Source organism: Pseudoliparis swirei, chromosome 13 (genome assembly GCF_029220125.1).
Source record: "Pseudoliparis swirei isolate HS2019 ecotype Mariana Trench chromosome 13, NWPU_hadal_v1, whole genome shotgun sequence".
NCBI classification, from domain to species: Eukaryota; Metazoa; Chordata; class Actinopteri; order Perciformes; family Liparidae; genus Pseudoliparis; species Pseudoliparis swirei.
In genome coordinates, this window is record NC_079400.1 from 3740449 (window position 1) to 3767642 (window position 27194).

The window sequence follows — 27194 nt, forward strand, 5'->3', positions numbered from 1 at the left end:
GAGCTCTATTGTTTACATTACATTGTCAGTTAGTATTTGAGTATATGAGACTATTAGAATCTACTCTTATGATTGTGTTCGAGTATATTTACACCATGCTACAAATGAAAATGCAAAGGCCTCCTGATACTCTTACTTAAACGTACTTTTATACGTATACTCATCAGTGTGCAGTCGGCATTTGGAAATAACTATTTCTTCGATGCTTGTTTTTCGGAATTCTATTACGAAAAACACTATTTTGGAACTTTGTGAATATGATGTTCCAACAAAGACGTCCGTCCCTGCTTTCAGAAATCTTCTTGCAGAAAGTCATTTATATTGATTCGATTGTTCAATTTCCTCGCGCCTGCTTATTTAAGTCGTATCGATCTTGTTTTGGTGAACCTCACACACCCACAAGCGCCGCTCAAATTACCAACGTCTTCTTTTAATTCGAGAACTCTTACATTCAGAGACGCGCCTGACATTAAAATGGAAGTATTGAGCTTTTTTTAAGAATGCGACTCACAAAGTCGACTGAAGCCTTCGAGACGACAGTGGTTGTCATTAAAAAAACATGATGAGTGTCATTGCTCGCCAGGTTTACTGTTCACCTTTTGGCGTAGATTTAAAGAGAGGGCCGATAAAACGGTTCAATCACAGCCGCGCCGCCTCGCAGGGATCGCGGCTGGTTGCGGCAACTTTTGACCCTCTCCGGCGACATTGTTTCAGCTCCTCGAAAAGAAAAAAAAACCACTGTGGATTTCACCGTTTCCATTAACCAGGAGAGCAGCGCCAATTTCACTTTATTACTTTCTTTTCCCCCCGCCGTGGCCAAATGTCAGGGTGCGCCCGGCTGTTTTGCAGTAAACACTTCACGGGATCGGTTATTTTGGGATGCTTCCCCTCTCATCTTTTCCAGAGCAGCGTCGGGGGCGAAGATAAGAGACGATAATGCTCGTTGATTGCGCGGCAAAAGCAAAAAGCCGTAAGCTCCTTCTCAAACTTGACCGGAGCGGGAGATGACCTTTTTAATGTCGACTGGAGAGACAGGTTCACCTCTTGACCTTAATAGATGGAATCACTTTAAGACTTTATCTTATTTGAAGAAAAGCGAAACAGAATGTGTGGCTGGTAAACTGTGGCCTGTACAGAAACTAACCATTATTTCTACAGTCCAGTGGTTGTGTGACCACTTTCCCCCAAAAATATCTGGAAACAGTTTTTTTAACGAAAATTGGAGCTCAATGTAGGCCCAATAATGACCTTCTATTTTATTTGCTGACTTACCTTCAAGGTTCAAGGTTTTTTACCAGCAGTCCAGACACGTCGGAATTATTTAGCAGGGCTCTCCGAGTCAACAGAGGTACAACACAATATAATAATAATCATCATAATAATAATAGTAATAATCATAATAATTATAATAATAAGCATAATAAATTATAATCATAGCAATAATCATAATAATAATAATAATAATGAATCATAATAGTAATAATCATAATGATAATCATATTCATAATAATAATCATAATAATAGTAATAATAATCATAATCTTAATAATACAAAATATAAAAACACACTGTACATAGGGTGGTAAAAGAAGAAAAAATGCATGCATGATGCCGGTTTAGTTGAAGATGTTGAGACGCGTCAATTAATATTCTATAACTAAAATAGCCCTCGAGAGTCCCCCGTCTCTGCCTCCAGCCAGTGGCTCTCCTCCTTCCTGTGTGTTTACCAAGGCGGCGTCTTCCCGGTTGAGTCCCAGTCGGATGCTTCTGAGCTCACGCCCACTCCATCAAGGAAGTACTACTCCGCTGTAATACTGCATCATGCCATCATAGGGGTCTCCTAAACTGCACATGTGTTCTGTAGAAGTATAACAATACATGTACACAGTGTTCAGCTCACTGTTCCCCTCAGCGGTTATTGTTTGCCGGTCCACATGTTGCAGGCGGTATGGATTGCCTTTGGCCGTTACACTTTTACCCTTCACACAGGGGCTCTGCGGTAACATTATCCCTTAAATAACTCCTGTAAACCCTGTGTGTTCAATCTGATATCGGCAAGCAGATAGCTCACAGAGCACAGATGTATTATGTAAAACAATATTGACTGAATTCACATATTAGGCTCTGGTGTTGCCGCCTCCCACAAGATCAGCAATCAAAAGAGGAAATCAGGCCACGAGCAAAATGTAGGCGGCTGTTTAGCGAATGCAATATATTAAACAAATAGTTAACGTCAGATACGCAGCCAAGATGAACTTCAACAGAAATTAGTTTTAAAAGAAAATGTTATGTAGCAGAAGACGACCGTGAATACATCAACGCAACTTTAGGTTTGGCAAACCTGGCAACATGTGCAGCTGAGTGGAGCAGCAATGTAATCATAGAAAGAAGCAGCTCAGCACTTTAGATGCAATTATGATATGAAAAACAGTAAGGCGAGATGTGGCATCATGAACCCGGCAATTAGGAAGTGTGCAGAGAAACTGAGATGATAATGTACCTCGTGATACAAGAGCCATGTTCAGTTTGCCATTTAGCAAAAGACGACAAATAACTAGTTATGTTTATGGAGAACAGACGACGTTGCATCCATGAAGCCGATAAACAATATTTCCCTTTTTTGCGATACTGATCGGTGTTTGCAGCGCAGGATGTAAGCCGACCCCTCAAACAGAGGAGGAGGAGGGGGACAACACACTGTCATGATACTTACTTAAGTACTCATATTTCACTTTTATGCAAATCAATATACCATAATGCACCTGCCAAACAACCAACGAGTGATGAGCTCAGCCTTTAAAAAATGAAGAATAACAAGCATAAATATTGCATCCCGTGTGTCGTTAACGTGAGGTTGCAGAACAAAAGAAGATATGAGCAACCAGCAGGTGCCAAGACACATGTGAGAGCCGACACACACACACACACACACACACACACACACATGTAGACACCCACTCAATTTAACAGTAGTAAATACATGACTCATATCTATATCTATGATTACATCTCACCTTTTACCAAATTGCTCTTCAACTGCTGTCCAACTCTAAGAATTGGGGAGTCTCTGCAGTGAGTCTCATGTTCAAACTGTCTTTAATGCTATTTAGAGAATGAAAATTATTTTATAAAACACATCTGGCATAATAATGACGTTGTAACAATACAGCAACATGTCTTGTTCAAATTACAATTACAAGAAGTTTCTCAACTCATGAAGAACAGAATATTTTCCCTCCAAAAACTTTTGTCAAGAACACATGTAGTTCACATGTAGTTCACATGTAGACCACATGTAGACCACATGTAGATCACATGTAGATCACATGTAGATCCTTACACGATGTGCATTTCAACCGCTGTGATGAGGACGCCCAGCCAATAATCGATACACACCACCTCACAGATACGAGTTCATTGCATGACGTTAATATATGGAGAAGTTAAGGCTGGGCCGGTGAGATCTACACTGGTCACTGGGGTCCAAATACTTCCAGCAGGATTATATTGTGTGTGACATGTGACAGAAGATCTGTCTTCTGTCACACACATCCATGAATTATATTGCTGGAAGTGACAGATGAATCAACATCTCTTGGTAATACTGGCAAAAAAATCCAAATTAAAGAGGAATAGAAATCCATACTCTTCAATCATAAGTGAATCAGGGAACTCAAGAGCCTTAGTTTCTGCTCTGACGTATGTTTTCAATCCATTCACATGCGTTGAATAATAAATAATAAAATCAGTCGACCTGCAGATTTATTTATGTAGCGCCACCTGGTGGTTGAATTAAGAGCATCGTGACAATTCACGCAAAAAGACAAAGTCACGGTGTCCTCGACTTTATCCAATTTATCTCAGGAACATTTTGTAATGTTATCAGGACAACAGAGGAAACTGAATTAGGTGGAAGGGACACACGTTGACATTGATACGCAGTGATTTGACCAGAAAAACAAAGATGAGTGAGCGTGTTTTGGGAAAGCAACTGTGTTTTTTACTCCCCCCCCCCCAGGTAGTAATGTAACGGGAGCGAGCTGAGAATCAAGAATCAGAAATTAGATCATCAGCTTTGAATAATGAGATCCATTCGTGAGCAATATGACCGCCGGGGTTCGACCAGACTGGACATCAGTTTGCCAACAGTGACTCCGGCTCGGCGCAGCAGTCACTGAGAATATGTCGTGCACATCTCTCTCCAGCACTTAGCACTGACCTCTAGAAAAACTGTCATTTTTGAAAAATCAAGCTCCAGCCGCACAGCCAGCAGCCCTCAGACTTCAGCAGATCCCTGCTAAAGAAGTGTGATTGAAATGTATTTATATGGAAGATGTATGTGGATGTATATATATATACATATACACATACATACATATATATTCTTTTTTAATTGTCTTTGTTATTATTTTATATTAATTTTCTGATTTGTTTGTTAATAATTTAGGATAGGAATATATAAGCATATTTTTGCTTCAACCTAGACCTTTTCAGTCTTTATGATTTGTATATTATACATAATAATATTGTATTGTATTTGATTGACTGAATAAAATAAATAAAATAAATAAAATAAATAAAATAAATAAATAAAATAAAATCTGTGTCAGACATAAGGCCGATTAGCTCGCCCTGCAACTAGTAGTGTCGTACATGACATTAAATACTCACAAGGACCTGCTCTATATGTGCATTTAAAAGCAAACAACTTAAAAGAAACATAATCAATGTCGACAATATGCAAATGTAGAAGGTGTGCTGCATTCGATTGCTTTTGCAATGTGCTCGAGTGTCTCTCATCGTATAGAATACGGGCTTCACACACACGGCAGACATCCTCCACCATGTTAGTAAAGCTTTTCGTCCCCATTTACATACATTAGTTAAGTATGCAATAGGATTCATGTCTCTCCCCCGGTTGTGTGTGTGTGTGTTCAATCCCTTCTGCACCCTTTTCTATGTCTCCATCAATTTAGTTTGTTCAGTGTTCCATTTATTCATTATTCATTACGTGACTATATTGGCTGCTGCAAAACTGGCACTAATGTACCTATTTTGAAGAAGTGTCTATTGTCAGCGTCACTAAAACAGCAGGGGGGGGATTCGTGGGAGTCACGCAGCACTTCAGAAGAAGAACTGGCAGACAGCAGCGCTGCAACATCGCAGAGCCCGACGACGCCCTGAGACCACCTGCTGTGCACAAAGGGCATGTAGAGTCTCTTTGAACACATACGCTGAGGCGAGGAGTCAAGGTCCAAATAAAAAATATTTCCGAAATGCAATGCATGGTGCTTGAGATTTTTAAAAAATGAAAAAAAGCAACCCGTTTTATTGGCCACGCAGTACGCACTCCCACTGCAAAGGGGGACATTATGAAAAAAACATGTGGGGAATGAACAGAAGATCTCCATAAAGGACACATATAGGACATTATGCATACAGGACTGTCTCAGAAAATTAGAATATTGTGATAAAGTTCTTTATTTTCTGTAATGCAATTAAAAAAACAAAAATGTCATGCATTCTGGATTCATTACAAATCAACTGAAATATTGCAAGCCTTTTATTCTTTTAATATTGCTGATTATGGCTTACAGCTTAAGAAAACTCAAATATCCTATCTCTAAATATTAGAATATCATGAAAAAGTATACTAGTAGGGTATTAAACAAATCACTTGAATCGTCTAATTAACTCGAAACACCTGGAAACACATTTTCAAATGTTTGATTTTGTTTTGCTGTTATAAATCTTTTTTTTACTTGGTCTGAGGAAATATTCAAATTTTATGAGATAGGATTTTAGAGTTTTCTTAAGCTGTAAACCATAATCAGCAATATTAAAAGAATAAAAGGCTTGCAATATTTCAGTTGATTTGTAATGAATCCAGAATGCATGACATTTTTGTTTTTTTAATTGCATTACAGAAAATAAAGAACTTTATCACAATATTCTAATTTTCTGAGACAGTCCTGTACACCCTTCATAGCACTTAATGGGTTTATCTTCTCAGGTTGCTTGCCATCAACGGCGGTATGAAATACCCACCTTCCTCTGGGCTTCTATGGCAGCTTTTCTTCAGCAGCCCCCTTCAGCTAATCGGTATACTGTCGAGTATAAATGAGGATTATCCAGAGTCGCTCCTCGGCAGGCTGCATCCCTCCTACTTACATCCTTATTAATGCACACCCCTGATGTTGCAGAGCATTCTGGAAGGCGTTGACACATCGAAGCACAAACCCCCCAAAATGAGGCTGATTATTGCACGGTTGTAATAGTTTATTTTGATTCTGTAGTCTTGAGCTTTAAATGAAGACATATAGAAAGATATTATAATAGGAGTATTAGGGAGAATCTTATTATTTTGAAGCATAGGGGTGCTGTTTACTCTATGCAAATGATTCATGTCAATGGAAAGAATTAATGTATGTTGCATGAGAGTGAATGTCAGTTAGTTTTTTTTTCTCTTCTGTGTTTTATATTTATTTTCATTGATGCTCTGATGTGCAACGCTGCTGTGATTTTTGAAATGTCCCCACTGTGGGACAAATAAAGGAATATCATATGTCATATCATAGTATTTCAGAATTGTCGAAGCCGGTTGTAGCCCGTGAAGGGATTTCAATGCGGACATTAACAGACGGGGCTTTTATTGTGAAAATACTTGTTTAGCGACTTGACCGGAAGTGACGTTTTGACCTGGGGGTCGTGACGTTTGACCTCTCCATTTCGATAGCGGACTGTTATCCAACAGGAAGGTTTTAGAGGCTGAACTACCTTTGAGAGGAGGTGATTGGCTGAGTTTGCGACTCATACTCTGTGCTGGGGAAAGATCGTTCTCTTTCGTCTTGACCCGGGTTGACCTTCGAACCTTGATGGTTTTGTTCACACTCCTTTCCATTAAATAGTTAAACTTAATTCACGCGCATCCGGAGCCTGACGTCCATCATCTGCCAAGTGCCCGGTGTCAGTTCCTCTTATATTATTAAAAGTGCGACACCCAATTGGTCACATTCAGTCTGCGGTGCCCTTTGCAGGTGAAATTAAAATAAATGGATAATGCAGTAACATGTTTGCTTGTTCCGAGTGCATGTCTACTGAATGTAAAAAATAAAAAGGCGACACTAACTCGTAACTGGAGTTACGAGCCGACACACAGATATGACACGCTGCCCAGAAGGAGGGGCCGCTGAGGTTTCTACATCCATCAAATAAAAACACAAATGCCAAAAAGATTAAAAATAGATTTTTTTCTTTTCTTCTTGCAACCTTCTCCATCAATGGCACGAAACACACACACACACATTCAGGCCTGGGTTTTATAGTTTGTGTCTCACGACACTTTCAAGTGGAACAATTATCTTTAGCCGAGGCGATCGACCGGCGCCGAACGCCGGTCACCAGAACACAATTACAAATAGTGGCTTAAAGCTTCAGAGGTAAAGACACCAGACAGCGTGGAGGTCGACGCCTCGACTCGAAGTCTGTGAGTGAAAGGACTCGGGCGCACAAAAGATTTTCAGCTTTTTTATTTTAGATTTTATGGCAAGTTGTCCACCTTTTAAAATACACTGAGGATTACCGATATGCAGTTTATCATCTTTTGTTCACGGTACAGCGAGACCCCGATTCCTGTGTAATGACACTGTTATAGGATTACTCTACAAAAAACTAAATAATAACACGTTAGCTGGCATACTATTCATACGAAATGCATCATACCGACCACTTCGCGACGAAAAAGCGAGACAATGCCCATATAGTGCGTAAAGTTGCACGATTCAAAAAGGAGTTGACGTTTAAAAACCACTGATTTAGGTCAACGCTAAAATCAAGTTAAATGCTATTACACAGGAATCTGTTAAATATAATGAAAAAAAAATATTAACAGAAATGCTCTTTTCAAAAGACTTAGTTTTTTCATAGATATAATAGAGACAGGTGACAAGGCCTAAAATAAATGATAATCTCGTGTCCTTGTCATAAAAACCTGACATGAAGTCTCGAGAGACGAGCGGCAAAGACTCGCAGCCGTTCCCACGAGACGCTGTCCAGCTCAGGGTGGAGGGCGGGGCCAAAAACCGTCGACAACTTTGAGAAATTCCGCGCGTCGACACGTCCCGTCCATCCGTGGAGAACCAAGGCTTTAAAAAAAGGTGACGTAACGGAGGGCTCTTTAAAAAAAATGTAAAAAAAACATAAAAACGTACAAAACGAACGTCGAAATAAACGAGCCAGAGGAGCCAGAGGAGCCAGCGACGCCTCTGGTGTCATTTTTATTTCGCCGCCGTCTTTCCACACTTTCGCTTTTGCTAATAAAATGCGTCCGCGATGTGGACCGTTCCATGCTTTTGGGTGGACGCCTGATGGTTTTGGTTCGGGCCTCCTCCGGGTCGCGTTCTTCCCCCACGTGCAGCGAGCAGCGATTGCAGCGTCTCTGCAGCGTTTGTATCCCACGGAAAATACAGACTTTAGCTTCAGCCGAGTGGATGATCCATATGTACAGGTAATGCTCTAACTTGATCGTGAATGGTAATTGGCAAAAAAAAAAATACGTGGGCCGATCACGGGGGTCGTGGGGCGTTATAAAAGAGTTCTGGCCGAGCGCATAGCTTTCCCCACGGAAAGGCAGAACGAGTTCAGTCCATACAGCAGAGGCTTCGCATAAGAACTAAAGGCTTTAGCACCATAGAATAGCACTTGTTGGCAAGCAAAAACAAAAACCCATAGGCAGCATGTACTGGATATCTACCAGCCATATATATATATATATATATTTTTTTTTTACTCTTCTTGTATTTCCATGGAAATCAGTTAAACTTTGATCTAGCCTAAAGCACAGACGGACACCGTTGCTTTTGGACGATGAGGTGTCCCGAAATGTTCGCTGCCGAAGCTTCAACAGGTGCCGATGCTCCCAATTAATCTGTCTCTGATGTCACTCATCAGGCAGGTTTCCTTCCAAGCGCGGACGAGGTGTGCCGTGATGAAGAGCCGAGCTGGAGAGAGAGAGAGTGTGTGTGTGTGTAAGTCGATTTATGCGGATTGGAGCAGAAGGGGTCAGGAAAGGTACGCAGGGTCGTGCTCTCGAATGAGATGCTCGACACGTCGTGGGCCACGTCTCGTCTCTGGAAAGGCCTCCGAACCGGGACCTGCTGCGTGTTGGAACACTACGGCCTCAGGTGGGTGTCGAGAAAAGGGGACCCGCGTGGATCTGCGGGCCGGGTCTCAGACGCAGGTGCCTTGGTGTGCTGGGAAAAGAGCCTTCCGGTTCTTCAAGCCCTGGGACTTCTCCTTAAAATCGGGTTTCTGCTGCGAGATGTCGATCAGCGCACTCGCAACGATGAGTCCTGAGGAAGGAAGAGAGGAGGGGAAATGTGATTTGGGGTGGGAGACAAGCAATTTATGCAAATTGCTTTGTTCAGTAAAGGAAACAAACTGATTTTACACAGGTGTGTCTATGATACTCCAAACACACAATCTCAGGTGGAATATTTTGCAGCTTCCAAACGCGACATGTATTTCTTCCCGTTGGGATTTGAGCCACATTTCTTCAGGAATAAGAAGACGGTTGCTTCATTTATGTGGAATGCAAATAGGTTGCAGTGGCATTTGAGCTACGTGAAATATATTTGCGTCACAGTATATGATGTAATGTTTCTGACGGTGGACCGTTTGTAATGTTTGAAAAAGATAAATTTTTTAAAACAACGGAACTTCTTTCTGAATATTAGAACAAATTATGAAAGATCAATGAACGATTTTCATTGTTTCGCCACTCTTGACAATATCTGTTATTAAAATGATGACGCCCATTGTGTGTGTGTGTGTGTGTGTGTGTGTGTGTGTGTGTTACCTGACTGTCCTGGCGGAGGCAGGTCTGAGAGTCCGGAGGGCAGACGCATGAGGACCGTCAGCACGGCGGCTTTCCCTCCTGAACACGGCTCCATCGCCACCGGTTTGGGAGCTCCCTGAAAAGAGATGGAGCCAAAGAGACGACGGCGTTCAAACACAGACTCGGGGCGACCACGGAAATAATGAACTCTCCAAAAAAACAGAAATATGTCGACTGGTTTATTTGGATTTTACAGTAAAGAAAAAAAAAAGAGCTTGCATTACAGTCACTGATATTAGCTGCTGCTCCGAGGCGAGACACCCGCCTCCTGAGACAAACGCTTCGATTGGTCACAACAACAACAACATCTGCATTGAATGGCAGACGAGAGTTGTGTGTGTGCATGTATGTGTGTGTGTGTCCCTGTCAGGCAGGCCACGTGTTGAGGCAATGACCTACCCTCTCAGTTAATGGCCAAAACGGCTCGTCTCAAGCGTGAAAAACATGTCATCCTGATAATGAATGTCAGTGGTTTAACAACATGTTTTGGATGGGGGGGGGGTAGACATTGTGGAATAATAAAACTGAATAGAATTTACTTTTTTTTTTCTCTCCTACATGTCTGTTTTTGAATGAACAGGGGTGAGCAGAGGCAGATGCATTCAGACCAGATAGGATCTGCCCACACTGCAATTTGTTACCTTAGAATAAAATACTAGACACTTGATATCATTTGTGTATTTTGAATGAACACTGGCTCTAAACGCCTGGAAAAAAACTAAATGCAAACTGCATGTTTAGTATAATCGATACATTCAGAAGTTAGAGGCAAAATTCAAGATGAAATAAGTGCGATGTCGTTTCCTGTGAAGCGTTCAGTGGCAACTTCCAATAAAGTTTGCCATTTCAAACTCCAGTATGCTTCTTAGTGACTGAGAATGAAGGCATTGAACACGACGAGCCTTCTGATATTAACGGTACGAATTAACATTTCTCGGCACATTTTGCGCAAATAATTGTTCTTTGAAAACTTGCCGAAGAGACGAAGCGATACTGACACGCACCACCTGAAAGAAACTACCGAATGTCGACTCAGAGACGTTTTGGTTTTGACCTCCGTCAAAAGAGAAAACCTCTTTGAGAAATTTGAATAATCTGCGGAGGTCACGAACGCCGTCACGAGCGTCCCGGCTTATTTGCCTGTTGTGCTAATCAGCCGGAACTAATGCAGCGGGACAGAAAGACGAGGGGGCCGGGGCGCGGGACGAAGGTGAGCCAAAGCACAAAGACAAAGTACATTAAATGTGACAGGCATTCGAAGTGACAGACACAAACTCTAATTGTTAATCAGCCGTTAAACGGTTTGAAGAAGCCCGACATTTATGCCGTTTTTAACCACAAGGCCGGATTTCAAACGTCTCCCCTCTGACGACACGGGTCATTTGACGACATTCTTTATCGGTCCAACTGATTAACGTGCAAACCCCGGATCCACTGCATGGATAGAATACGTACATCCAAGACCGGATCTTCAAGTACAATTATACATGTAATATTCTCCAATTCAGTTTATTTGTAGAGCCCATTTTCACAAATTACAAATTTGTCTCAGAGTGCTTTACAATCTGTACACAGACATCCCTGACCTTTGACCTCACATCGGATCAGGAACAACTCCCAAATAACCCTTCAGGGGGGACAAAGTGAAGAAACCTTCAGGAGAACAGAGGAGGATCCCTCTCCAGGATGGACAGGTGTATTAGATGTCATGTGACCAGAAGGAATCATTACACACAAATTAAAACACAGTAACAACACAATGAATATGACAGAGTATGAATAGTTGGTAGTCGGCATATTCCACCATCCAGACCTCCACGATCCATCAGGTAGATGGAGGTAGAGGAGGAGTGGGCGGAGTCTCAGCAGGGCCATGACATCGTTGGTAGTAGGCAGGCACGTGCGCAGATAGACCCCTAGTGGGGCTCAAGCTCCTCCCCTTTTGCCCTGGATGAGAAAACTGCCCCTTTTTCTGGAGACAAATTGTTTCCTCATTCATCAGTATTTAATAAAAAATACTTTCTCTGTCATCAATTCCCTCCAAATGTATTTTGATATCTGACGGGCTTTTTAATTTTTTTTTTACATGAGTACCCGTTAGCCAATCAGAACTCTTGTACTGTCGTTGCCATGTAATAATTCATATTTATTCATAAGGAAAATGTAAGCTAGCCGTCTAATCCTGCCAAGAGGAAACGCAGGTCGAGGACCGCAGAATTAGTGTAATGCTGATTATGTTTCAACAATTTTTTGGGGGCGATGGGTGCCCTTTTTTGGGAGTTTGAGCACCTGCCCCCCAAAATGTCTGTGCACGTACCTGGTAGTCGGCATATTCCACGATCGAGACCTCCACGATCCTGTACTGCAGGCGGATTGTTCCTCAACCCAGTCAGGCCACATGACCTGAACACAATATGCTCAATCTTTCCGTGGACGTTCATGAACACGAGGCCCATCGTGGATCTTTTTCGTGGACACACAAGGGCAATTAAACCGCCATTTCAAGTGATTCCTGCTAATGAAGAGCCACATAAGCCGTCTCCCTCCGAGGGAGCCAATTCAACCCGTGCCGAGTTTTGATGGCAGCGGATTCCACTGCAATCTCTATTTACACGGACCGGTGGGTGAAACATCGTTACAGCGGTTCCCGACAAATGAACAACGCGGCCAAACGGTTCGTCAGACTGCCGTGGAGCGTGTGTGGAAGTACTGAGTCAATCTATGCATTCATCAGTGAAAGGTCATCATGAAATATTTACAAAACATTGGAGTTTGGGAGATTTGTATATTTAAAAAAGGCATAAATACATGTCGATTTTAGCCATCTTTTTTTTGTGGATTATACCTTTAAAAATACTATATGAAAACGATGTTATGTTTATTATATATTACTTGTGTTTTTTCAGTGTACTCGTGTCTGCTTGTCACCAAGTATCTCATTCAACCGCCTTTAACAATCTAGAAGACTTTTCCTTTAAGTGAATCACTAATATTATAATTAATTTTAATGTTGGTATTATTAGTACAGCTATTATTTATTGTTATAATGCCTTATTGTCTTTAAATTCAATAACCAAATGATGACTGCTCTTCGGAGCGTGCCACACACAGTTTGTTGTGCAATTTCTGGAACTACACCGAGCGCCACCGCATCCATGATGAGATTTTCTGCCAGTAAATAACACATTTTTGTCCCCGTCAGTCAGCACAAATAGCACCTTCTTTCCTCTTGCTCTCTCTTACTGTCAGTCTGGAATCACAAATATTCCTAAAATGCAAAAGGAAAATTAAAAACATAAATAAATCATTTAATTCCATTCGTTTCGTCGGCATTTTAGAAAACTGCCATCTCCATAATCACACCTTCCAAAGGAGGTTTACCCGTCCTGCATTTCTATTATGCATCACCTGAGCTGTATTGTGTTTATTCATAATCACCCAAGCAGATAAACACACACACACACACATTGTTTGCTCTTTCCTCTCCTCCGCTGACAGGTGGCATCCATCACACTAGCTGTCCGTTAGTGGTTCCATATGTTAAATGCTGGCCGTAGTGAATAGAGACATCTGTGACGACCGAACCCTCGGCTGCAGCGTTTGCGCCCCGACAGCTGCTGACATCTCGATGGCTAAAAGCAATGACCGTCTCTTTAGGCTTAAACTGACCACGAATGGAGGAAATGGGCACGGAGGCCGTTCCTCTCGGCCCGGCTGGAGGCTCTTGCTGACAGAGAGCTGGTAATAATGATTGCAGTGAGGCCGATGCTGACGGAACAATGAGAGCATGAGGCCTCGCGTGTTTCCATGTGGTGGAACGGCACATCGTGGCGCTGCGTCCCTCCGTGTCTCGTTGTCAAGCTGCGTCATCCGACAGTGTGGCTGTTGTATTCTAAAATACGCTCTTAACTTTGTCCTTGAAAATAGAACGAAAGGTCACGCAAACTTCAGATTTCCAAACTGATGAGTGTTGCTTGAACTATAACGCGTCTCTCGTCTGCACTCAGTGAATGAGTGGGCGCGAGTTTAAAAACGACAAACAAACAGGAAACCAGTGATACTGGCGTGAAATCGGTGTCCTCTTTGACTCCAACGGGAGCTAAGTGGGGCCAGATGCCGACCAATTTACCTTTACTAAGAGATGATTGGGCTCGTTTCATACGGTTCACCCTCAGCGAGAGCCGAGGTAACTGACGGAGCTGTATGTGGTCCAACATATTCATTTGCACATTTGAAACTGTCGATTTTTGTCATGGAATGAGTTAAAAATGCACTAAAATTATTTAAAAGATCACAGCGGCTACAAGCCTATAATAACCACATCAGTTCTATACATTTACCCTTTAATGCAAATCGTTGAAACTTGAAATGGAATAAAATCATCAAACTCGGAAGCAAACTCCTGCAGCTGCTGCACCGACTGCATGACCTCTGGAAAACACACGTGTTCAACAGAGGAGTTTGTTTGGCCTTTTGCGCCCCTACCAGGTACGCGTCATGACCTTTCAGAAAGTACACAACATATTCATTATCTACTTGACGACCGCACGTCTGGAATCAACACAACAACGCCGTCACGCGGCGCCGGATGTCAAGTCGAGAACATTTCCGGGTCATTAGAAGCTGGTTTGGCGTGTAGATGATTAACCAACACCTCTTTATGAAGAGCTGCCCGGTGAACTAGACGTTTACCATCAAGACCGACACCCGAAGACGTGTTTTTAAAATACATTGGAGGCGACGTACTCCGGTGGAAGGTTTGTACCCTTGCTGAAATGGCATGGCGGTGAAATAAATGGAGGGCACAAGCATGCAAATCAGGAATTCGTGGGCGTTATTATCCCACAAACAAAATTTGTGTGGCCACTTCCTGGAAAGCTGTACAGACATCTGACGGAGATTGAAAGTCAAGCATATATTAGGTTCATTCTGCATCTTGAAAGGGTCAATAAACAGACGACTGAAGAGGGGTTTTTTCATCCAGTTATCACATCCGAAACAGCTTGGGATATTGTTCACGGCAAAACTCTCCGGTGGATGCACAGCTTCTGCCTCGATGGGCTCCAGAACACAAGCACGCCGTTGTTTATTTGTGCAGAAAGGGGAGGAACGCGAGAGGAATAAGTTATTAGATAACACTGACAAACACGTTCCACTGACGAGTATGCAATTAACATTTTACTTACATCTAAAAAAGGTGAAAAAAAAAAAACATTCAGGCTGAGATTGTACCTCACAACTCAAAAAGGGCAGCGAGAGAGCGAAGAAGCATTGTTCTTCTCCTCTTCACAATGCCCTTCACAACACCATGATGCACGCAGAGTACCACTCGGCATCATACATTAATAGCTAATGTAGGGCCTCTTTCCTGGTTGCCACAGTGATTTTATTTCTCTCAGCGGCAGGTGACAGGAGGTGGCGGCGGCGGAGGAAACGCGGTCGGTCCTTCGGTGTTAATTTGAGGATGGAGCGGCCCACGTTACCCCGAGCGAGGCTTTCATCTCAGAGCCCCGGACTGTGCTTCAGTTGGTCTGGGAGCTGTTCACCTCGCAGGAATAACCAAGTCGAGCAGCAACTGGACTAAACATGTCAAATGGGCAAAAAGCACGTGAGCGCTTTATAGAAATATGAGTGTAAAATTAATAATACGCCATGTTTCCTGTAAACAACCCAGGGGGACGAATGAGGCTAAAACGAAACCCGCAAACTTTAGGACAAACGCGTGCGACAATAAAATGTTCCGCAAACAATTATGACGTCATCGCTTGGATATCGTTGCAATGCAGTGATGCCATTCAAAGTAATGACCACTTTTTCTTTGCAAGAGAATTACAACAATCATGGAATATAAAAAATTCATATAAATCTTTTTCAAAGTGTGACAAAGATTTTGAAGAAGAAGAAGAAGATTTTGAAGAAGAAGAAGAAGAAGACGAAGAAGAAGAAGAAGGGTCCTGTTAAGGCTTCAGCTCCATTTATGTGAACACATGTGGTGCTGGAATTTGTAAACAGGACATTACATTATATGAACATTAAAGTGTGTGTGTGTGTGTGTGTGTGTGTGTGTGTGTGTGTGTGTGTGTGCAAAGACGCAAACAAGACTCACCTCAGCCGCAGGCTGCAGCGGCTCCGTTTCTTCCCCTCTGGTGTCCAGAGCCAGCGCCACCGAGGCGAACGGCCGGCTGGCCATCTGCTGGCGCTCTCTCATCAGCTGCTGTAAAAATCACACAGATGACGGATGAGCGAAACACAGAGCGGCGTCCGATCGAACGGAGAGAGAGAAATACGCTCCCCTGATATATTAACAGACGAACATATAACATGATATACGTCGCTTACAAATGAATAAAAAGGCTTTTAAGTTACGACCCGAGAGTGACACGTTTTCTGTTGGTTAGACGGAAGAGAAAATAGCCCCGCTGATCAATATTGTAAAACAACTTGCGCCATACTTCCACTCGGCAACACGGTGTCGAATCGATATCCAAACAGGCGACCATTTGAGCACCAAGGACATCCCTGATTGATATTGGATTTGTGATGATTTTAAATGTGCTGTATTAGGATCTAATTGTACCCCAGGTTACTGAGCACATCGAGCAGTTGTGATGATTGGCCCTCGCGACCCGCCCTTCCTTTGCACTTTTCTGAAATTCAAGAAATAAAAGGCTGTACATCCATATCCAAAAGGAAGATGTATAAAAAAAATTACAAATGTAAAATAGACAGGAGCAAAAAAAGAGGAAGGCATGAACACGGCGTCTTCTGAAACGTCGCCACGCGACGTTAAAGCATGAACCCGACGCTACGTCAAAAGGCCGAGGAGCATTTCACGAGATAACCTTTTTCCTCGTTCTCGTAATGCGAGGACAAACTACCTCGACGCTGCGAAACCAACAAAGTAGTTTCTTCCCTTCAGGGTCGTAGACTTGGGTTTCTGACGCGTTACCCGGGGACCGTTCGCTTTAGCGTCGGCGTGTACACCTTTAAGACGCCTTTCGCAGGCGTCTCGTGGTAAAACGTGTCTGGCGGAGACTTCGAGAAGTCAGCCGGAGAGAGAGATGGCTTCAGGAGCGAGCTCGCGACAGCTGATGGAATCTGCCAGCGACAGTTGTCATTTCGGGAGACGCAGTGATGATCATCAGCTAGACATGAGAAGCCCCGCTTTTATCTGCCGTCGTCTCGGGTATCGTTTCGGAAAATCCGCCGCCGTGAACGCTGTGCGCCGAGCGAGAAGGGAGCGCTTGAGAGGCATAGCAACGGTAACTAAGGGGCGCAGCTCGGCAAACGGCCAGAAAACGGGGGGTAAAGACTCACCAACAAGGGGAAAAATACAAAGATACGATAGTAGGAAGTCGCGCTTCAGCTCATCCTTCAAAAGAAGATGCACATCTTTGATTATTCAAGTGCGGATTCAGCACTATCCAATTATCTCATATAATTACTAATAAAACCAGAGTGTCTGTTTGGGTCAAACGAATGAGAATGTTTTGTGGTGCTCCTGAATAGGAATGTGTCCTTGGTGTAGGAATGAACCCTGATATTCTTGTGTCCAGAGCCCCCACCCTCACCCACTCTGAATTTAATTAAGTATTCATTAGTCCGGCTATTAATTGGCAACATTAAGATGAGGTCTGGAGCGGTTGATAGCTTTGTACAAGCGAACAAGTGGGAAAGAAAAATGTCTGCAGAGACGATTTGAATTCACATCTCGGGGAATCAACGACTCCGTGTACATGACGGCTTGAGAAAACGAGTGCGTCAGAGCACCGTTTTCATTCTTTCAACAGTCATTGTTCTGTTGAGTGTTTACAAAGGAAAACATTCATATTGATGGAAATACAGGTATTAAATGAAAAACCTTGATTCGATATTTGACGCGTGCTTGCACAGGCACTTCAAAACAACATGTTCTCAAATAAAGCTGATATTTAATACACCCTCTTACCTGCCTGGAACACATTGAATGGCAAACAACAATGCAAGAAAATACGTTTAATTTTCAATTCATGCTTAATATTAAACTGTAATAATTAACTTAATGACACAGGGTTACAGATGCCGTCTACAGAGTTGTATGTAATGTTTAAAACAAGTGTTTATTATATAAATAGTGTCATACTAGCTGGGCCATGTGCACACCATATATGCATGACATTCAATTCAGTGAATGTTGTATAGCCCAATATCACATATTACAAATTAGCCTCAGAGGGCTTAACAATCTGTACACATACGACATCCCTGGAACAAATACAGTATATTGTTGCGTAACATATTTGTCTAAAGGCTAAAAATGAGAAGCACAGTCAGAGTGTTATAAATATCAGGGTTCTTACACATGTTGACCAATGGATTTCCAGGACTTTTCCTCGACTTTAAACCAAATTTCCATGACCAAACTGAAATCTCGGTATAAACATGAAAAATGTAGAAACATTTGCATATCGAGAGCGTACGCTGGCTTATATTTTGAGCGTCTTTCTTGAAAAAAACATTAATTATTTCAAACTCGGCGTGAATGAACATGTGATTATAACAAATTTCCATGACTTTTCCAAAACTTTTATGATTTAAGTTTTTTTCCATGACTTTTTCAGGCCTGGAAATGACCATTTCAAAATTCCATGACTTTTCCAGGTTTTCCACGACCGTACGAACCCTGAAATATGTTCTTTCTATGCATCATGAATGGTGCATTAATTGTGTCGATGCGGCCCGGATTGAACCCGCAAACATTCCTGAACAGAATAGTTGTACAAGACTCCGTGATGGGGAGCGAGAGGGAGGAGAGTCGAGGTCACTTCTCTGTACGGACTGTTTGGTTGAACACTCCCTAGGGGAGCGAAAGCCGAGAAAAAAACAACAGCCATATGAAATTGAGATTGATCACCTGATTGATTTTTTCTTTTTTGAGCTCAGATTGTTAAACTTTAAATCTAAGGGCCGATGTTAGATTGCTGTACATCTCTACTATTAAACATCAAAACCGATAGATTTGAGCCGCCGGGCCACCGCGGGTCAAAATGAGAAAGTTTGCCCTTTTCCAAAAGATAAAAGCAGGATTGAGGGCCTGGCGGGGTTGTTGCAAAACAAGAAAACAGCTCACGGCTTATTATGGTCTCCAACACAAGAGCTTCAAATCCAACAACATTCATCCTAAATGTCAGATTGCAGTAATGTTATTTATCATGTTGCAGAATTCATTTAAAGCAACAAAGAGGAGCGCAGAGGCAAAGTCAGGGAATGCTGGCGTTGTGCTGCGTGTCTGGAACCGGCAGAACAAAATAAAATATGGGCTGGCTGGGAATACACTCATCAAACGGGCCGGGACAATACCAGGGAGGTTCTGGAAATTAAGACAAAGTTAACTCCGCAAAAGCAAATATGATTTGTGCAATGACAGACTGATTTTGTCAGCATAACATACCATAATGGAAAATAAAACACAATAAATGCGTTGCCAAATTACACTCCCACTGGGAGTTATGGACTTCACTTCATGAAGATATCCTGTATACTAGACGGCAATTGCATAACACAGTGATGTGATATCGCCGTGGTTGAGTGGTTCTGTGTAGGCGGAAGTACAAAGAACTAATTAGGAACAGGAATAATATGCATTATTGTGGTAATAAGATCCGTAATAAGAAGACTCGGGTAAAATATTCATTAAATGTTACCTCGTCGTATTTATATAATTCCGTTTTACTCATTAGTGAAACGGTTCCAAGCTTCCAAGGGTACGCTATATCCTAAATTGAACTTCTAGTCACAGGTACACTCAATCATCTGCAACTTTAGAGGAAATGATTAGAGTGCAAACTAAACAACGGACAATCAAGGTGACCAGGAGCTTAAGAGTCGGATAATCTCGTTATAGCGATCGATGGCTGCTGATTGAGCTTTTCGAGGGAAGAGCAGATCAGGAGACTACGGTCTGCACACATGCACAAATGTGAGGATTATGTGGTTTGTAATGCGTTGCTTTCAGTTTGATCTATGCAAGCATATAGAAAATCAGATAACCGAGAAGTCTTAATCCAAATGTCGTCATTTCAAAGTGAAGGTTCACGCTGCCGGCATATTATTTGTGCGTCTTTTTACAGAAAAAGAGTGAATTCAGACCAATGTATGCACCGCAATAAAGAAGGCAGCCCTGTCATTATCTGAAAGGGTTTTTCCTGTCAAAGAAAAGTGGATCTGGCTCAACTGGTCCAACTTCCTCCAACAATCAAATGTGCAACTAGACATTCCTACTAGAAGACTTTGTAATGTGAGCGGTTCTATTTCTGTATTTCTGCTGCCTCACAAGTGCGGCGATGAAAGATAACATGATGGTCTCCGTGAACCATACATGTCATGGCAATTGATCGAGTAGATGTTAAAACGTCACAGGAAAACAGACACGTTTGACTTGTTAGAGAGGAAAAGTCACAGGTTCATTCATCCTCTGGATCGGTCTTAGCTCTAATGACAATCCATCTGGTAGTTATTGATCATTTAATCCGAATCCAAAGTGGTGGCCTGAATAACCGACGAAAGCCATGCTGCAAACATGGGCTAAAAGAATTGACGAAGAATGGGTTGAGGACGGCTTTCCATAGACAGATGATAATAAGCTAATGAAGCATTTAGTAAATGGAATGCTTAAACATGCTGGAGTAAAAAAAAGAAGAGAAAAAGTGGTCCTCTTCATGGTCGCCGCTGCGCAGTAATAGTTTGGAGTGCTTTTAGAGTGCGGGTGAAACCATCCCCGCTCTGCGTGACGGTCAGTACATGCGGCGCGAGTGTGTCCGAGGTGTGCATCCGCGTGTCGGTAGGAGTGTGTGTGTGTGTGAGAGAGTGAGATAAAGAGAGCGGCGCTGCATAAGATACATCCACGTGTGTGTGTGTGTGAAACATCTTCCGCGTTGCAGTCTTGTGAAATGTCAGCGCCCCCTCCCTCCCGTTCCCCCGACAGGTAGCTTCAAAGAGGTCAGCCGTGTCCTCCTCCGTGGCATTTACAGCTGTTGTTGTTTTATCCTTTGTCCCCCCCCTCCCCCCCCCCCCCACTCAGGACCCAAGTCTGGTCACCTCTCCTCATCTATAATTATTCAAATACAACAGCTGTACCTTCGGAACAAGTCCTTTCAACTCCTGCCAAAAAAAAAGAAAAAGCAAAGCGTTCATCCCATTAATGCATTAGTGCGGTGAAAGATCAGCTTTGTAAATCCTTGTGGTGACTTTATCTAACACAGTAGCCCCCCCCCCCCCTCTGGGTCTCCGAGATGTTAATAGTTATCATTATAAATTCCATAACAGACAGACATACGTGGTGATGTATAAATATTCATGTTGAGTGCGTTTCGAGCTAAGGACTCCACATTACTCAGAATGAACGTTTCATCGAAAGACTTTTTACAGCTACACACAGATCAGACGGAGCAACACGGATTTCACACCAGGAAGTTAATCAAACCGTTCGATCAGTATCAGACATCATATGCCACTCGACCGGATCAGTGACTTGCCGTCTCCGGAGGCCTCATTAACACTTGTTTATTCCGTGTCCTTATGCTAAACGGGGGCTTGTGAGCATTTCGTGGCTTTCAGCCCAAATCCATCCCGTATTTGGACCGGCTTCGTAAGCTTGCACGGGCTTTTCAAGAGCCCCTTCAAATTAACTGGACACGGCGCTCAGTGAAGAGCCAATCAGTTCACCGAATAGGCAAGATTGATGAGGGCCCAATCAGCGATCTAATATCACATGTGATTAATCACAAGTTCCACTGAAACTCTTGATTACGACTTCACCAGGGTGACCGCGTGACAGAAGGTCGGATGCAACCCTCAAATATAATATATAAGGATTGTACGATGTGTAAATTGTGTTTGTGGACGCTGGATCATTTGGAGGCGGTGAAGCTGCTTGTGCCGTTTTAAAAACACTCCCTAAACGTACGGGATCAGCTCCACTGATGCAGTCCGAGAACTTTGTGGGATTTACTTTGCAAAGGAAACGAAAAGAAAGTTTAAAATCTATGCAGCAGAACCATCGATACTACGCTGCCTTTTATATTTCACTCGTTCTTCTTCCTCCTCATAACCTGGCGCCTACATTACCTACGAGGCGAACACAAAACAGCTTGTAAAGCCTGATGATAAATTATCCATATCTAATAAACTGCAATTATAAAGAAAGAGAAAACATACTAAATACTGATTGTATTGATTTAAAAGCAAAATGGTAGCGTTGCATTTACGTTTACTATTTAGTCTAAATGTCATATCATTATTATACATTTGCATGATTCTTTACCTTTGAAGGAACTTCTTTTATATTTAGATTATTACATCATCAATCACTTCAGAACAAGCGCAGTTATGGTTTTGTTAACGGCTGAATCCTGCATCAAAGGATGGGTGCGAATTTTAAAATGGAGATGAATATTTCCAAATGTCTTTAGAAAAACAAACAAGCAAACACCAAAGCAAAGAGAGTCCTGTCTGGGACACAGATTGATTTGCGTGTATTTGTCCTTTGATCTGTAGTGTTTTAGAGAGTGATTGATCATGTCTGCACCTGTCAGACACTGATAATAGAGATTATCAAACAAAAGTGAGAAAAGAATTAAAGCTGGAGGCTGTCCACGGCATTGTGTCACAGCTGAACCATTTCTATTATGGTATCGTTGTAAGAAAATATAAATATATTCTAAAATGCTTAACTTTGGTGTGATTGATTGGAGTCGATTGGAGCCCTGATCGACATGAGAAGCTTCCATTGATTGCAGTAAAAGCAATTCTTTGTCATTTGACCTGAATACTATACAGGACTGTCTCAGAAAATTAGAATATTGTGATAAAGTTCTTTATTTTCTGTAACGCAATTAAAAAAACAAAAATGTCATGCATTCTGGATTCATTACAAATCAACTGAAATATTGCAAGCCTTTTATTCTTTTAATATTGCTGATTATGGCTTACAGCTTAAGAAAACTCTAAAATCCTATTTCATAAAATTTGAATATTTCCTCAGACCAAGTAAAAAAAAAGATTTATAACAGCAAAACAAAATCAAACATTTGAAAATGTGTTTCCAGGTGTTTCGAGTTAATTAGACGATTCAAGTGATTTGTTTAATACCCTACTAGTATACTTTTTCATGATATTCTAATATTTAGAGATAGGATATTTGAGTTTTCTTAAGCTGTAAGCCATAATCAGCAATATTAAAAGAATAAAAGGCTTGCAATATTTCAGTTGATTTGTAATGAATCCAGAATGCATGACATTTGTTTTTTTAATTGCATTACAGAAAATAAAGAACTTCATCACAATATTCTAATTTTCTGAGACAGTCCTGTATATCCATAAATACTAATAACTACAAACGATTCTACGTATTTGGCCATTATAGAAATGTGGACAAGAGAAGCTGTGAAACACTACGTGCAAAGCCAAGTAGCCGTCCCATCCCCGAAGAACACCATCGGGGGTTTTACAGCTTTCGGGAAAAGGTGACCAGCTTCTCTTCCAGGGCAGCTGGAAATGCCACGAGGAACCCGGAGGTATTATTTCTCTCAGGTTCAGGAAGCCATGTAGAAGCAACCTTCTGTGTCAAAAGGGTTTCACTGCATAAGTGATCAAAAAGGATCTTCGGCTGGGCAGATCTCAGGTCGTAGCTACAGGTTTTTGAGCATTTATTCCATTCAAACGTGTAATAATTTTTTATTTGTATTTGTTGGCTGGTAACAAATCACAACAGGATCCCGGATGGAAACAAATTCAGAAAAAAAGAAATACTTTGACTGAACGTTACACTAGAATTGACAGACTCCAAGGAATGTGCACTCGAATGCAGAGCATTCATATAGGAGATGCATACTCTATATTCAAATGTGCAATCCTTTAATTCATAGATACAAAGTGATGTGTCATCTGCAAACAAATCTTTCCGAGTCCTTGCAGAAAATAAAGTATTTTATTGCTCCAGTGACAAAACTTTTCTATCACCTGAAATTAATAGGAGTGATTTTTTGGAAATGTAACTATGTTTTCAGGTGGCAGCTGAAGGGCAGTGACAAACAGAGGACGACAAAGCCAAGAGCAGGAAAAAAGTGAGCAGAATTTCAATGACATGAGCCCATCTGCCTGCATTAATTTGTATTGACTTTAATTCTTTAGATAGGCATGATTCCGTGTCACGGTAGCCATCAATCTTGTTTATTTTCATATATAAAATTAGGATCTCATGATTATCAACGGGATCCCCAAAGGGGAAATGAATTGTGGGAGCTTTATGAGTAGACTGCAGGTCACATAAGGCTGGACCAAATTAAACTTCCTGCTAGTGAGTATCAGGCAGCATCTCGGAGAATATCGGGTTCAGTCTGAAGAGAAGGAAATGATGGACGCCCTTACAGAAATCCAGGAACCACCTGAAGCCGTTTGGGTTCCTGGGAGTGAGGTGAATTTATATGCTCTCTTCCTCAATTTCCTGCACGGTATTTTTCTTACCCTCTCTAAAAAAAAAATGTATTTCTACTGCCAGTCATCTCGTGTTTCTCCCCTTTTCATACCCATCTATTCTCAACTGTCATACTAACACTGAATATTCATGATTATTTCCACCACCGATAATTCACTGCATCTCTACTCCCATAAAACCTTCTTTGCTATTCAACATAACTGAAATACAAATGCAGTCTTAATTATAATGTTGTACTTTTAACCATTTTTATTCATGGCAAAATAACTAATCAAAAAGTGGGGCGCCCAAAACATGATTAAATACCGACCTCCTCTGAGCGATTTGTGCAGATGTTTACGGGATGATGCTGCCTCGGCTAACATACTGAGGAGTAACGACTTTCTACAGAGTGAACCGGAAGTTATTTAAATATACCCGCGGTCAGTTGCATGTCATGTGTCAATAGAGTGTGTGTTATGGACTTACTTCTCTACGCCTTGATGCCCAGCAGGTCTGTTTGATCTTCCACACCACTGCAGCCACCAGGAGGAGTGACAGAAAACAACTGGAGTGAAAGAGGAAACAATGTCAAGCAAGATGAAACAGCTGTCACAGAGAAAGTTCACATATATTCTTTAGAAATATATATATATATGCATCTATATCTATATATTCATACAGAGTGCAGACAACCCTCTGGTATTTAAAGCCAGATATTGAATATGAACATGAAGTTAATTAGGAATGCGCGATATAAACGATATACGATATAAACGATAAAAAATGGCCTACGATAGAGATCTTAGTTATATTGCTCTATCGCGATATTGCATGTTTGACGCGATCTATCCATGACCCGCGAAATATAAAGTGCCACGGTGTCACGATGTGTACAGGATGTGGACCCAGCGGATGTGGACCCAGCGGACGGGCGGTGATCGCGGAGGCGCGAGGCGGGTAGGCACTAGGCAGACGGATGATCGGCTGGCTGCTGGCGGAACGAGAAAACCTCTGGCGGGTGTACATTACGCTCAACAATATCGCATGCGACACTAAGACGATGATCCCACAACTCGTGGGTGTCAAGCTGGGGTTCTTATAGTCCCGTTGATTTGTGATTGCTTGCGGTGTGTGCGCCCGCGGCGGCAGCGAGTCCACGCCCCACCCCGTCAAGCCCGGTGTGACACGGCGACGACCGACAACGCAACAACCAAACCGTCTGCAACGCAAATGTCAAACGACATACTAAGTTTCTTTCTTCTTTTGTTTTATACATTTAGCAGTTTGGCTTTCCTTAGAGTCTATGTAACCTGTTCTGAAATGGTTCTATTATGATTTACAGTATATATCGTGATATATATCGGTATCGCAATAGCTGCAATGTATATCGCAATATGGATTTTAGGCCATATCGCCCATCCCTAAAGTTAATCCAGTGTTTCATGTTGAAATGTTGTAAGAATCCCTATCTACGTGATATCCTTCAACAGCTGCTTTTAAATGTCAATGTTGTGTATAGTTACAGTATTTCCATACACATATATATACACATATATATTAACATAACTACAATATTATTGGCCGCACAGTGCAGACGAAACGGAGGAGAGGATACGAAGCACATTCATGAATATGTTGGCCGATTACTTCAATTAATAACCCAAGAGTAAAATCATCAGTCAAGGGAAATTCAACAAGGTCCGAGGGCTACTGGGATATAAAAATATGACCGATCGAGGGCTTCAACGTCATTATCCTGGTGACAGAGGAGTGTTGAGATGATGTGCTCCAGAGACACGGTGCACTTCCTACGGGCCTGTCGGAGCACAATGTCAAGTACACATAAATGGCCACACATAAAACTTTTAATTCAGCTGCTCATTAACACGTATGTCACCATTTTCCTGTAATTATTCTGAATTACACAAGAACATGATCCTGCTCCTGATGGCCAAGAACAATGGATCCTATTTGGATTTGAAACCCATCCTGTAATATGACCAATGAGCCCCTGTCTTCAGGGGGGGGGGGGGGGGGGGGGGTCAGCCTGGTCCACTGTGCACATTTCAACCAGAGACACCCGACTAGCTCAGATTTCTTGGGCCCATTTCTTTGATATTTTAACTTGAGTGGGCTTTCAATTTGCTGGCCACACCTGCTCGATTCTCAGGTCAGGATCTTTGAAGGAGGCGATAACACTTGGAAAATACAGCCTCTCAAATAAGGCAAAACGGGGATACCAAGCTAAAAGAAAAAAGAAGAAGAAGGGAAGTGGTATTAAAGTGTCGAGTAAAAGGAAACTGGGCTTCAGACATCTCTTCAAGCAGTGTATTTTTTTTTATTTTTAAAGGTGCAAAAGCTGGGAAACCTTTTTTTTCTAAATACTTCCAACATCTTAAAAACCTTTGAAGCCTCCGCCCCGTTTCCCAATTGCTTGTTTTATTTTACAATAATCTCTAATCATTCCTACATGCTTTGTTTACATCCCAATTATCTATATTCCTATTTACATGTTTTACTTTCTATTTATATATTTCGGATAGAAAATATAAACACGTTTGACTTGACAATAACAGTGATGGAAAGGGAGAGTTGTGGGGGCTTCAATGACATTTACATGCTGGGGAAGTGACAAACATCCCAAGACAGATGTTTGGCTTTCATAAGCACTATTTTAGACAGTAAAGACGCTTAAATCCCCTTTGCTGCTGCTTCTCCCGCTGCGGTTAATAAACGGAGTTCTGCAATTATTCACATTCCAACGCCTCGACAAAGTAAAGAACAAATATAACATTATTTACACAAAGAAGCACTCAAGTTTGCAACACGTAGTTATTAATATGG

General features: G+C 41.9%; 1 protein-coding gene across 2 annotated transcripts in view; it reads right to left on the reverse strand.

The window, feature by feature from the left end:
* Positions 1-7513: 7513 nt before the first annotated feature.
* The window catches only part of atrnl1b (attractin-like 1b), a 65349-nt gene continuing 45668 nt past the window's right edge, over positions 7514-27194 (reverse strand). Inside the window, exons 26-29 of one of the 2 annotated variants that reach the window (XM_056430230.1) lie at positions 24837-24915; positions 16002-16109; positions 9857-9971; positions 7514-9350 (exon numbers count right to left, since the gene is read on the reverse strand). In XM_056430230.1, coding sequence (XP_056286205.1) covers positions 9229-9350; positions 9857-9971; positions 16002-16109; positions 24837-24915 — 424 coding nt within the window. In that variant the 3' untranslated portion in view covers positions 7514-9228. Of the gene's footprint in view, positions 9351-9856; positions 9972-16001; positions 16110-24836; positions 24916-25591; positions 26167-27194 lie in introns of those variants that run through there. The other variant, XM_056430232.1, reaches the window with a different exon arrangement.